Below are 14,146 nucleotides of genomic sequence, written 5' to 3'. Positions count from 1 at the left end.
GAGCCCCCTCCTGCACACCACACCCCTCCTACACCCCAACCCCCTGCTCTGAGCCCCCAGCCGTACCCCAACCCCCTGCCCTGAGCCCCCTGCTGCACCCCGCACCCTTCCTGCACCACAACCCCCTGCCCTGAGCCCCCTCCTGCACACCACACCCCTCCTACATCCCTGCCCTGAGCCCCCTGCCACACCCTGCACTCCTCCTGCACCCCAACCTCTTGCCCTGAGCCCCCTGCCACACACCGCTCCTGCACCCCAATCTCCTGTCCTGAGCCCCCTGCCGCACCACAACCCCCTGCCCCAGCTCCTGCATGGCCCCGCATGCAATTTCCCCACTCAGATGTGGCCCTCGGGCCAAAAAGTTTGCCCACCCCTGCTTTAGCTGCTCCTGGTATATAGAAGTAGTTCAAGATGAACTATTACTACCAACTTTCCTTTTTAACCCCTCTCCTCCCACTGGCCCCTTTATATCCTGTAACTTAATTCCTTGAGCACTCCAAACTCCCCCGGCTTCAATGAGCTTTCAGTTGGCTGTAGCCCCAGTGCTGTATGTGCATCCATGCAGAAGGAGCCTTGCACTTGCATGGAGCAGGGTGAAGAATTGGAGCCTACGAATACAGACTTTGAGTAATAACAGCACTGGAGCTGGAAGGTGTAATTTCCAGCTCAAGCAGACATACCCACACTAGCACTTTTTATGTTACCATGCTAAAAACAGAGTGTGGCAGCAAGAGGGATAGTTGTTCTGAGCACCTGTCAGAGACCCATGGTGTATAGTCACAGTGGTTAGCCCCTTGGGCCACTCCACTTTTTGCGCCCTAGCTTGATGAGAGCTAATGTGAGTATGTCTGCTCAAGCTGGGAATTATACCTTCCTGCTCCAGTGTAGACATACCCTTAAGGGGGAAATCCTGCCCCACTGAAGCCAATTAGAGTTTTGCCATTCACTCTAATTGGGGCCAGAATTTCACCCTATGGCTAAATCTTAGTTTAAAGTGTTACACTGTAATATGCTTCCTTCATGTTTGTAAACCAATCATCTGAATCTATCATGGAGACAAACATAGATTTTACCTTTTTGTTTTAGGGGGAAACAAGCTACACTGTTGCCAGAATTACTGGGTGCCACAGCTGTTGCTTAAAGTTAGTACAACTATAATACAAGCCCATGTCCTGATTTGAAATATCACAAATTAAGGTGTAAGATACATTATAATATAGACTATGGGAAAGACTTGGCAGCCTTGAGTGCTACTTTAATTATAAGAGGAGCTAGTCTTCTTCTTAGCATATGCACAACATGCCTCAAGTGGCATGTGACCAGGATTCATCACCCGAATTTGGTCCACTGGTTGGATCATTAGCTTCCACGGCTTGGGCCAGATACTGATGGCAAGTGTGACCTGAATGCTGATCTGAAATGATTGTATAAAATAGGGACCTGGATCTTGTTTTGAATTAGAAGCATATAAAATTTCTCCTTAAATACTGAAACTCACCTGTGTATCAGGAAGCAGCTCAAACCAATTTAAGCTTACGATTCTAATTTTATGATATTAAGTAAAAAGTATGGAAGGTATGCTTTCTAATATTCATTAAGAAGTACAATAGACTGTGTTTACATAATGCAAACAGCTTTGGTTTAGGTGCTTTATGTCCTTAATGCTTTTATCCATTAACTTTACACCATAACTGCAAAATAATATTAACAACATTAATAATTACATATCCTTAAATCCACTTTATAGGTGTACAAATAGCAGGAATATTGTTGTCTGAGATCTGAATCCACTGACTTGAAATAACTAAAATAACTTTATATTAAGATGATTGTTTTTAAAATTACTGAATAAATAAGGCAAGATTAGTGATCACTTACATGCTAGCTTATCAAAAGCCTATTTTTAAAGAGTGTGTTGTAAAAAAAAGCCGACGGTAACTTTACAAACAGCCATATTAAATGAAGCACTGGACCTGATGAATGAGAAATGCACATTATAAGTGCATATATTGAAGAACTGGCTGCTGAATCCTTAATTTAATACTTAAATGGAGATCTGATGTAAACAATTTTTTTCAAAGGAAATATATTAATAAGTATTTTCCTTGAATCATCTATCTAATTCATGACCAGAAGGAAAGAGTTTATCACTTTCCAATCTCTCCAATATATCAAATCTGAGTCATACTGGTCTCCAAAGACATGTAATTTCCTTACTGTTTTCAATGTAAAAAGTCATTTGTTTACTACAAAGTTGCACAGCGTATATGATAATTACATACAGTAATTATGAAAATATTAAACATCTCCTGTGAAGGAATATTCTCAAAGCAAAATTCCCCCTCCATCTCTGCTAGCCTAATGAGAGAAGATAGCAAATGTTATTACTTACCAGTCTATCCAAACTTGTGCCAGCAGCTGTTGTTGGTCTCTCCTCAGGATTATATGGCCTAAAGCGGGTATTGAAGTTCTCGGGAACAGAGCGGGAAGATCTTAAAGCAGGAGCTGGTTTAGGCTGGCCACATCCTTGAAAGACCTGAAAGAAGCATTTTAGGTTACATCAAACCTTTAAAAAGGAAGAGTGATACTTTACAAGTGCAATATCCCATTCATAGGTTTGTAACTTAGCATCGGTATCCTGGTAATAATGAATTAACTACCAGCCCTAACTCAAAACTTCGACGGACATCATTACTAAGATCTATTCAAGGGATTTGCAGTAATGTATAGGGCCTTTTTCATCTAGGTCACATTTTGAATTTAGCCCATTTTGGTAGTCATTGAAATGGGCTAACATCTGAATGATGTTTGGGTTGTTATCCCGCCAGAAAGAGAAACAAGAAAAAAAAATCTTTTGTGATTGGATGCAGCTGCAGTTGGTTTCAAATTAAGTTAAGACCTGTTAGGTATCCACAAACCCACCCCTCCCCCCAACCACAATTGGCACTAATTGGTAATCTTGTTGGCAGTCTCAGAAGAGAGGTCAAGGGCTCAATGGCCTTATAACTTAACTAGCCTCTTATCCCCCTAAAAGATGGTCTCTGCACATCAGAGCTGAGGTACACTGACTGGGCAATCATGAGGAGTATGTTCTACCATTGTTCTTGTTCACTGGATAAAGATATGTCTCAGGGATGTCAGTCTGGCAGTTTTCAGAGGCACCAGTTTGAGTTAATTATAAAGTCTGAATAAAAAAAAATTTGGAAAAAAATCAGTAGAATATAAGCAGTGCTATTTTTACTGCACATATTGAAGGAGAGCACTAGGGATCCTATTGAATATCTATTATATATCTATAGATAATGAAAGCTGGATTTTAACTTCACCAGCCTTCACACAAACTAGGGTGGCCAGGTGCCCGGTTTTCTATCAGAAAGTCCAGTCGTAAAGGGGACTTCATAGTGAAGACCCAAAGTCCGGTTACTGTGGGCAGGGTAGGTGAGGAGGCACCAGGTCACCACCAGTGCCAGCCCTTACTCAGCTGGGGCCACCTCCTACCTGCATTGGGCAGCTGCAGCTCCCAGCCCCGGCTCTGTAGGTGAGTCCTTCTCGACCTGGGAGGAGAGGTGAAGAATAGCAAGCTCTGGAAGGATGGGGGAAGAGGAACGAACGGGGGGCAGGGCCTCAGTGGGAAAAGGCGGAGTAGGGCAGGGGCCTCAGGGGATGAGGTAAGGCCTTGTTGGGGAAGTTCCAGCACTCCTGCTGGAGTGTCTGGTTTTTAAAAATTACAAAGTTGGCAACTCTAACACAAACAGACGTTCAACTTTTTAAAAAAATGAGTCATGTGGAGGTTTCGCTATAAGATTTTCTGCTGCTGCTTTGAAACTGAAGGCCAGAATTATCCACAGAAGAGCAGACAGTCGTCATTCTTAACTTATTAAGCCTCCATTCAGCAAAGTGCTTAAACTTATACCTAACTTTTAGCACATGAGCAATCTTGTCCTTATTCAGGGAAACACTTAAGCAAGGTGCTTTGCTGAACCAGGATGGAATTATTCATACACTTAAAGTTAAATACAGGTACTTGTTTAAGTGTTTTGCTGAATTGGAGTCTTACTTAGTACTCTTACCATAGTACTCTGAGTGTACCCAGTGCTATACAATAGGGTTAAAATAAGTAAGGATGTTTCTGGCATACAGGGTACAGTTATAAAGACAACTTTGATAGGTAGGGCCCCAGGTATTCATAATGCCAAATTGAGCTGGTCAAAAATTTTCCGACGTTTTTTTCACTGGAAAATATGGCTGCACTGAAACTGATATTTCCATGGCAAAAGTCAATTTCACCAATATTTTATGATTTTTCTCATGATATTTTAAAAAAAGTTTCATTTTGAATTGATATTTTAACTTAACATTTCATTCTAATGTCATTTACAATCAAATTGACCTTTCCAAACAATTTTTTGTTTTAGATTGACATGTAGAAACAAAGCGTTTCAATATGAATTGGCATTGTGTTTTGATATTTCATGTCAAAATGGTTTGTATTGGTCAAAAATGTTGAAAATTTTTGTTTAGACTTTTCTGAATAATTTTTTTTTAAATTTTTTGTTCTGTGAAAACGTTTGATATTTCATCTTTTTGTCTCAATTAAGGATGAAAACAAATTTTGAAATATCAGAATTCCCTGTGGATGGACATTCTGTTTTTCAACCAGCTCTAATACCAAACACAAACAATTTGCCTAAATTTGCATACTGTTCTCGTGAACTGCTAGTAATCCCATTTCTCTTCAAGTATGGTATTTTTTCTTTCTATTTCTATTTCATTTTTTTCTATCACATATTGGAGAATTGGTACAGATTTTGATGCATTTGTTGAAATATAAAAGTTTTTTCTTGCATTGTGTATGTTTTTGTCATCAAATTTGCATGCAACCAGACAACGGCAGAACTCTACAGATTTGGAGAGGAGAAATCATCTTCTCCTTTGAAAGTTATCTCACAATAATACAATGAAGATGCAATCCACAGTTTGTTAACTACACAAAAGGGACATTTTCTAACCTTAATGCAGGTGGTAAGGGACAGGACAGGAAGTGAAAAGATGAGTCTTGGGATTTCAAAATGTAGACTAAGAAGGGGCACATGAACATTTCCTGAACAAAAAACTATTAGGTATGTGAAAGAATACACCTTATAGATTTCTGGACAACATCCAGCCTGCTGGTTTTATGGTGTGAATTGATGGCTTGAAGGTTAGTATTTCAACTTTGGGATTTGAATGAATCAGTTTAGGCATCTGAGGTCTGGAAGGTAACCGTCTGCTTTCTTTTTAAAAAAACTGTGTGTGTGTGTGTGTATGGAGAGAGAGAGAGAGAGAAGTTTGGAGAAGAGGAAGTGTAGTTTTGATAATACTGGGGAACCCATTTTTTCTCCTGTGTTGGTAATGGTGGATCAAGCTAGAAGAAATGTCCAAGCTGCCTGTGGTAGTGTTATGTATTTGTCCTTGCCAGACAGCCTAGAACTATTGCTGACATCTGCCAATTTAATTCTCACTTTCTTCAAACACAGAGATGGTGTGCAATGACATCACCAGTCAGCTATTACATTTTAACTCTGCATACCGTGCCAAGCCTGTCCCACTCTCTCAACGAAGCCGTAGCACAAAGGGTGATTTGGGTTTGGTTTATACCCAAATGATCCATCCTTAATCAAAATTGCCAGCATATCATTCTTTGCCAGAAAAGGACAACAACAAAGTTTACAAAACATACAATAAAAATAAACTACCAACATTCCCAATAGCAGTAACATATGATGAAGACATTCAAATCCTACATTTCACCGACAGAGTTCCTGGGGAAATAGGGGATACAAAATGAAAATACTGTCAGAGAACCCTGAAGTATCAATCCCAGATTTTAGCTGCAAAAGAGAGAATTAGAACAAATACTAACTTGCTGACATATACTGAAGGAATAAATATATGGATTAGTTAATTAACAAACAGATAATTAGCATAACAGTCGTAAAGAATACAAGTAAAGAAATCAAAGAAGTTGTGCAGGAAACAGGAGGAATGAAATGTAAGACACTCAGACCTGATTCAGAGAAGTACTCAGACATGCCTAACTTTAAGCACGAGTAGTCCCATTGATTTAGGGAACAATCCAATTCCCACTAATGTCAATGGGCCATTCGAGAATTTAGAGAAAAAACATCCAAAACATTAGCTAAGACCGAAACCCTATAGCATCTAACAGATGAGAGGATAAAGTGAAAAAATGAACAGAAGACTGTGCAGAAGGAGAGCACCAAGAATGGTACTGAATATCTATCGTATATATGCAGGCGTAGGAAACTGGATAGGTACTTCAATATCCAATCTAACACTCAAAAAGAAAGGAAGGATAAACAATGAACATTAAAAACTGAGACGTAATATGTTTTTGTTACTGCTGCTTTGGCATTGATGGCCACCATTATTCACACAGGAGCATACCTTTTTATTTATTTATATAGCACTGTATAATAGGTGAACTGTGCCAAAAATATGATCCTTGTCCCAAAGAAATTCCAATATAAAATCACAGTAGGCCCAATACAGAACAGTGCCTTGCTCAACAAACAAACACAAATTGGTGAGATTATATTCAGGCAGGCTTTCAGAAAATATTTGAATCAGGAGAGGGATGGAATTTGGAGTAAAATAACTATGAGGCTGTGTCAGGTATATAGGAAGGAGTTATCAAGATGTCTTTCAGAGAGATTGCCCCAGGTACACCATGCCAAACTGAAAGGGTCAAATTCTCAGTTGGTAAACTGGGATAGCTCTGTTGATTTGAAGACAGCTGCACCAGTTTACACCAGTAGATAAACTGACTTGTTAAACAACAGCCAGATTTCTCAGTAGCAGTGACTGCATTTCAGTGGTGGGTAAAGTGAAGCCTCTATGTGTGTATGCATGACATTATATGTATATTACAGTATAATTTTCACAAGAGACAATGCTACATTTAGAGGCTAGTGGTATGCTGACTGAGAGCCCTAATCAATCCATCTTGAGAGAGGGGTCAGTCTAATGTATAGTCCAGAATTGTCTGGAAAAAATGTAATACTGGAAAAATAGTATGCTGCCCAAGGAGTGTGTTAAATCTCTAGTGTCAATATCCATTAATTTATCTAATATTTTCCAGCAGAAAGTGGTATTTGATACGTTTTCCTCCTAGAGTTTGAGAATAACTGACAAATGTAAATGTCTTCCTAGATCAGCTCTGAAATTCTCTTTTATGCAGCCAAATTATATCTATATTTAATTTTCATCTAAGTTATATCCAGGGAGGGCAGTAGCTATAAATGGAAAAATTTACACTGCAGAAAACTGATTCAAAGTCTACTAATACATGGTATTCATGTATATCAATGGATCAGAAGGTGGCATACATAGGTATATTATGCAACACACATATTTTTATAAGCAAAAGATGACTATTATAATCCAGTTGTGTGTGTGTGTGTGTGGGGGGGGGGGGGGGGAGGGGCATGGATCAGCGTTCACGTCGCACTCCCCATCTGTACCTGCCCTGACGCAGGGAAGCTAAAGATCCAACCAGTGGACCAAATTTGCTGGTTACATGCCACCTGAAGCATGTTGCGTATATGCTAAGAAGAAGATCCAGTTGTGAATGCTGTTGTATTCTTGAAGGGAAATTTGTAAATGATATGCAATGCATTTCAGTCCCCTGGTTCACGACAACTGATTTTGAAGAATGATTTTCCTCTTCTCTGGAGTCAGAGATTAATGACACAGGCATGAGGCATATCATTAATGTTCAGGGTAGGTGGGAACGGAAGAATTTCAAGAGGAGATCATATCACTGAACCAAAACAATCCAAGGCCCCAAGCTCTTATTATGGTGAACACTTTATGGTTTACCTACAGGAGGTCTGACTTATTGGAGAGCCATGATCTAAAGGCATGGATTAAATCTAGAAAGGTGAGGGAGCCGTAATCAATAAAACTGCCTCAAGCAAGAGGATTTCCCTATCAGCTATAAAAGTACAGTAAGGTTAATTTCACTGTTATAAATGGCTTCCACAGCTCAGGATTTTAGGAAGGGTGTGACCAGACTTCCCCACAAGAAATGAAAGTTTTACAGTGCAAATGGAATAGTCCCATGATTTACCAACCATTACAGCAATTCAAATATTTTCCAGTAAAAGGATAAAAGTCTGTATTATTGCAAGTGAGAAGGGAGCTGAGTTCATGCCAAGGAGTGGTGGTGTCATTGATCTAGGCAGGAAGGCCTTTTTCCTGGCCAATTAAAAAAAACATTGCTTGCTCTGGGGAGCAAGCGATCAAAATGAAAATTAAATCGATTAGAACATACAGACTGGGTGAGTTTTCAATGAAAACTTTTCTTTTAAGGAAAAGTTTTGCTTCTTTCTTGGTTTAAGGGTGGAGTATGCTACAAAGCCAGGCTATAAATCTCACAGTATAGGAGAGAGTGTGGTTTGATTCTCAGTGTGTCTGGTGAGCTCTAAGATCACCACTGCAGGAACAGGGCCTCACCATGCAAGGTGTAGAGCACTGTTAAAATCCTAACAACTTCACTGAGAATTGAAATGCTCAGCACCTTGCAGGACTGGGTCCATAAATAGCAGGTTTGGGGGATTTTTAAAACAAACAATCTCAAAACTTCTCCCTCCCGCAACTTCCTAGTTACAGTAGTTTCTTTCTGGGAAATGAAAAAGCACTGAATCAGCTAGCAGCCTTGCAGTGCTGAGCAGACATGAATACCCAAGTGTGTTAGATCAATGGGAATTGGCCAGTCTTTTGATGCAGAGAAGATGGCAAGACTATTGACTTCAGATACTGTACCAAGGAGTACCACTAAAGATAAATCAAGGAAAAGTCTTCTGTTGTTCACTAACAGCTCAACAATACTTATTACTGAATTCAAAGGACCTCGATAATAATGAGTTCAGAGGAGCTACTGGTGGATGCATAGATACACGCACTGAAGATGGAAAGGAGGAAACTCTGTTTATTGCTATGTCAGATTGTAGACAAGACTCTATCAAACTGAGGTCTGATAATCAGAGGCAGTAGAATATAATCCTATTTTTCCTGAGTTGCCATTAAAAGGAGGTTAAACGGGATGTTTAATTTATTCACCTCCAGCATGTCATGCATCAGTCTGACCTATACAGATGAAAGCATGTTTAGATGTTAATAAGGAAAGTCACAGACCAAGCACATGTGGAAGTTACAGACCTCACTCCGCAGACTGCCTCTTATAAAGCAACCACAGAAAGTTTCCAACAAATATGAAACATTATTCAACATTCTTTGTCTGTCGTAAACCTTTTAGCAGCCAATAATATGTAGCTAATTGAATGGTACTTTTTGCAACGCCATTCTTGCTTGAAAAAAATCTACAGAGTTTTTAACAAGGTGAGACAGTTAGAGTGGGCCAGGTGCACTCAAGGACAAGAGACTATAATTTTGAGTAGCATGGTCAATCCTTCATAGACAGAGGATAGCAGACAGGGCTTGCTAATTTTTCCCTGGCTGCAACATTCAAGAGCGGATAATAAGTGACTTGCACAGTACCTTTGCTGACACCTGCATACTGTTCTCTTGCATGTTCATGATGGCTTCAGAAATCTTGACATCGATAGGATCCATGACTGATTCAATGTTGAATGGTCCCTCTAATCTCTCTGCTACCAAGAGCATAGCATCTGTTAAAACACAAAGGAGCCATTCCCTTAAAGAAAGGGTACCCAGAGAGCATAAAAAAGCTAATGTTATACCGCTCAGCTTGCCCTGCCAGAGCTGGGAATATCCAAATGCTCCTGGCCTGGTTCAGTATTCTGCAGATGTGTGTCAGGGGGACATAAGAGACTTTAATGTAATGGAAACTTTCTCTGCGGATGTAATCCCCTGATTATCATAACTACCTAACAACCACCACCACCAAAGTAACAGAAATTGTAAAAGTTATATTAATAACAGCTGCCATAGCATTATCAATCTGAGGAGAAAACTTCTTCATATACAGACTGTATCTCAACATTCTGAAACAGATTTGCTCTCTAGACTACGTAATCTTATCCATCAGAAAAAGCAGGTGGATTGAAATGAACCTGTGGGTATATTTCTGGAGCTTGCCCAAGATGATGAAAACTTTGATATGATATATCAGGATCTTATAATTAAAACAGCTGTTCTTTCTGATCCCAATGATCCATTTTTTTGCAGTAATAACAGAGGATAAATATTGGATTTCTGCCATAACAAATAGGTATAAACCAGGTTTTCCCCTCTATGTATTTTCAAAATGCAGCTAAATATTGTCTGCAGAAAGATATATTGTTTTCAACTTCTGTGATTTACACAACCTATTATATCTAATTACATGGAAGTCACTCTCAGTATAATTTTATCTAGTGGGTTCTTTGATGAATAAAAATGACTACCAGTAAATAAATTAATAACAATTAAAATGTTATAATACATAATACAAAACGCTTAAATGAATATTTATGCATTCATAGCTACAGATGCATTGCATTTATATTGGTGCTAGCCACATAATAAACTGTAATTCCGCCATGTAATAAATTGTATTGATCATACACCTTTGACCTTCTCATACATACTCTGCCTGCTGATCCACCGCCCTGGACATATTTTAACATTCCAGACCTGTAAATAGCTTCAAACAGCATCCATTTATTAAAAACAAAAAACAACCTGCAAGAGAAAAATATCCTTCTTTCTCCCCAAAACCGTAAAATTTCCTCCAAAATGTATTCTGGACTGGGTCCAAAAATGGCATTATTCAAGTCCTGCTGCCTATTTAAAGTCTAATACCTTGCATTCCTTTAGGGCTGCCAATGGGACACACAGCACTTGTTTCTAACCCTGGGTGGTACTGAGATATTAGACATGCAATTTACAGCACAGAAAATATTACTTTGGGTAATGTTGTTTTACTTTATTATTTACAATGCTCTTTTCCTCTAACTCTTATACACTTGGACACATAGTAAAAAGAGGTTCTGACTTTATTGACAGAGGAATAAAAAATCCAGTCCTAATATATATTTTAAAAATCTTTTAAAGATTTCTACAATACATTTTGCATACTATATTTGGTATATACAGAAAACATGATAGCGTGGTTTGCTGTAAAGGTTTTTATAAGCATGAATTTGTGATGACATGTATAAATCATTTGTGGCTACACAATTTGTGAATAATATGGTCAGACTAAACTCTTGCTGATAAAACCTTTATTACATAACATCAACTGCTGAATGTGTGTGCATGCACACCCTCACACCCAGAATTGGTTTTGTTTGGTTTTACAGCCTCCTATGTATATTGTGACTCCCCATGATGCTGGTGGTGTACTGTTTGTTTCTTTGTTTATTTGCTTTCCACATGGTACAAGACTTCATAAACAGCTGGCTTCTAGCTGCTTGACAAGTGGATCACAAAGTACAGCGTAGTTAATTAATGCTGTTATCATGTGTTTGTTAGAAATGCCTGGAGCAAAAACATTACTAATAATTCACAATTCACATCACCTGTGCAAAGGCAGAGTAAATGGGCTGTGAGCAGTAATCCTGAGTATGTGCAGAGAACACAATACAACTGGTGTGCATGGTGCAGATAATAACTACAGCTCATGGCTTGCAGGCTGCCCCAAACAGGAGTTAGGTAACTGAATGATGCAGCTAGTAAATCAAGTATCAGAGGGGTAGCCGTATTAGTCTGGATCTGTAAAAAGCAACAAAGAGTCCTGTGGCACCATATAGACTAACAGATGTATTGGAGCATAAGCTTTCGTGGGTGGATACCCACTTGGTCAGACATCATGCGTCTGACGAAGTGGGTATTCACCCACGAAAGCTTATGCTCCAATACATCTGTTAGTCTATAAGGTGCCACAGGACTCTTTGTTGCTTTCTAGTAAATCAACTAGCAGCACCTACAGCCTACCTAAGACCCCCATTGTATGGTCCCATGGAGATAGTTGCAATGCTGGGGTCTCCTGAACACCTCTTTAGAGTCTCTCTGTACCCTGTTGCCCATTCTCAGATGTACCCTAGCACAATGGTTCTCAAACAGGGGTACGCAGAGGACTTCCAGGGAGTACAGCAACTCATCTAGATATTTGCCTTGTTTTACAACAGGCTACATAAAAACACTAGCGAAGTCAGTACAAACTCAAATTTCATACAGACAATGACTTGTTTATATTTCTGTATATACTACTATACACTGAAATGTAAGTACAATATTGATATTCCCATTGATTTATTTTATAATTATATGATAAAAATGAGAAAGTAAGCAACTTTTCAGTAATAGTGTGCTGTGATTTTGTACTTTTATGTCTGATTTTGTAATCAAGTAGCTTTTAAGTGAGGTGAAACTTGGGGTACACAAGACAAATCTGATTCCTGAAAGAGGTACAGTAGTCTGGAAAGGTGGAAAGCCCCTGCCCTAGCAGATCACTGGTGATTCAGGCTGTGTACTGTCATTAGCCGGGACTGCTCTACAAGTCAGGAACTGTTGTAGGAATTTACTTTGTTTTGTTATTTCACTCCCAGAACTCTTTTACTTTTATGGGTGCTGTTATTAAAAGAAACAGGACAAAGCTGATTGCTATGTTCTTAAAATGATTTATTTGATTTAAGAATTCAGAAGCTTACATATGAATTCCAAGATAAGTTAATGTTTAGACTGTGTACATTTCCAAGCTCAATAATGTATGGATTTATAATTTAAGTAGACATGAGTCTACATATCTTTCCTATGAACTCCAACAGCCCATCATTTTTTTCAATTATCTTCACAATGAAAGTGACATTTTCCAGTTTATGTTAATTTCCTTCAGTGCAGACTTCCAGATAACTGGTAAATCATGGGCTGATTTTTTTCTTCTCTTGAAATAAGAGGCCGGATTGAGAACACTGATTTATAATATAATATAATATAATATAATATAATATAATATAATATATCAAAACAAAAAGCTACTGCATATTACTATTATTTAGTAATTGTATTACTTGGCTTAATAGAGAGATGGTTAACTGGCAACTTGGGAAACAAATATTTAATGGTGGGCTCTTCAGTTTAGCAGACAAAGGTGTAATGGCTGGAAGCTGAAACAAATTGAGACTGAAAATAAGGTATGAATTTTGAACAATTATTAACCATTGGAACAATTTATCAAGGGTCATGGTGGATCACCAACAATTTTTAAGTCAAGAGTGGAAGTTTTTCTAAAACATATGGTCTAGGAATTATTTTGGGGAACTTCTATGGCAGGTGTTATACAGGAGGTCAATCTAAATGATCACAGTGGCTCTTTCTGGCTTTGAACTCTATGAATTACACAGCACCTATGAAGATGATTATGAGTTCCAATGCTCCCTGTACTCCAGCACTTGTGGGGATGGCACTTGTGAAAAGAGGGAGTTTTGCTTCCAAAATGCTTTGTTCCCTCTTCATTTAATGTTTCAACACTGCAATCTAAGGGGATGTGATTGCAGCTTTGGTAGACATACCCATGCTAGCAGTGCTAAAAATAGCAGAGTAGATGCGATGGTGTGGGCTTCAGTGCAGTTGCACAAGCCCACCTAGCACCTTGAGTGCCTACTTGCACTGCTGAAGCCCACGCTGCTGTATCTACACCAATTTTAGCAATGCTAGCATGGAGATGTCTACCCAAGCTCCAGTCACACCTTGGACTGCAGTGTAGACATAGCACCACTGTATGGTTTGGATTAGTTGGCTTGTGGGGATGGGACTAACTTGATTGTGCCCTGTGGTATTCTTCCCCCACACCTTCACCTCTGCTTCTCTTCTATTGGTAAACTAACATTGGGTTCCCTACTGCAGCCTAGTGTCCCCCTCCTCAGAGGGAATTCCAGGAGCAGGAAGTGTGATGCATTCCCTGGAAACACAGCTTCTTCAGGGAGACAGGGGCTGGAGAGTGCTGAGAGCCAGCGTTCTCCACAAATCTTAGGGTATTGCCTGTTTCTGGAAAAGAAGGATCTGATGCAAAGCTCACTGTAGCAGAGTGCGGCAGGCCCCTTGGTTCCTGCCACTGATTGTAAATGTATCTTGACCTTGAGAGTGAAACAGCAGTTTGGGAAAGGGACACAATTGTAAA

At 39.2% G+C, this 14,146-nt stretch overlaps 1 protein-coding gene across 1 annotated transcript in view; it reads right to left on the bottom strand.

Moving 5' to 3' along the window:
- Positions 1–14,146, bottom strand: part of GPC6 (glypican 6) — a 1,072,445-nt gene that overhangs the window by 58,659 nt on the left and 999,640 nt on the right. The window contains exons 5-6 of the mRNA XM_026656660.1: positions 9,562–9,692; positions 2,393–2,536 (exon numbers count right to left, since the gene is read on the bottom strand). Of these exons, the coding sequence (XP_026512445.1) occupies positions 2,393–2,536; positions 9,562–9,692 (275 nt within the window). The remainder of the gene's footprint in view (positions 1–2,392; positions 2,537–9,561; positions 9,693–14,146) is intronic.

This window comes from Terrapene carolina, unplaced genomic scaffold (assembly GCF_002925995.2).
Source record: "Terrapene carolina triunguis isolate 2854851 unplaced genomic scaffold, T_m_triunguis-2.0 Scaffold21, whole genome shotgun sequence".
NCBI classification, from domain to species: Eukaryota; Metazoa; Chordata; order Testudines; family Emydidae; genus Terrapene; species Terrapene triunguis.
The sequence above is the reverse complement of the archived record's forward strand: the minus strand, read 5'-3'. Positions and strand labels throughout refer to the sequence as shown.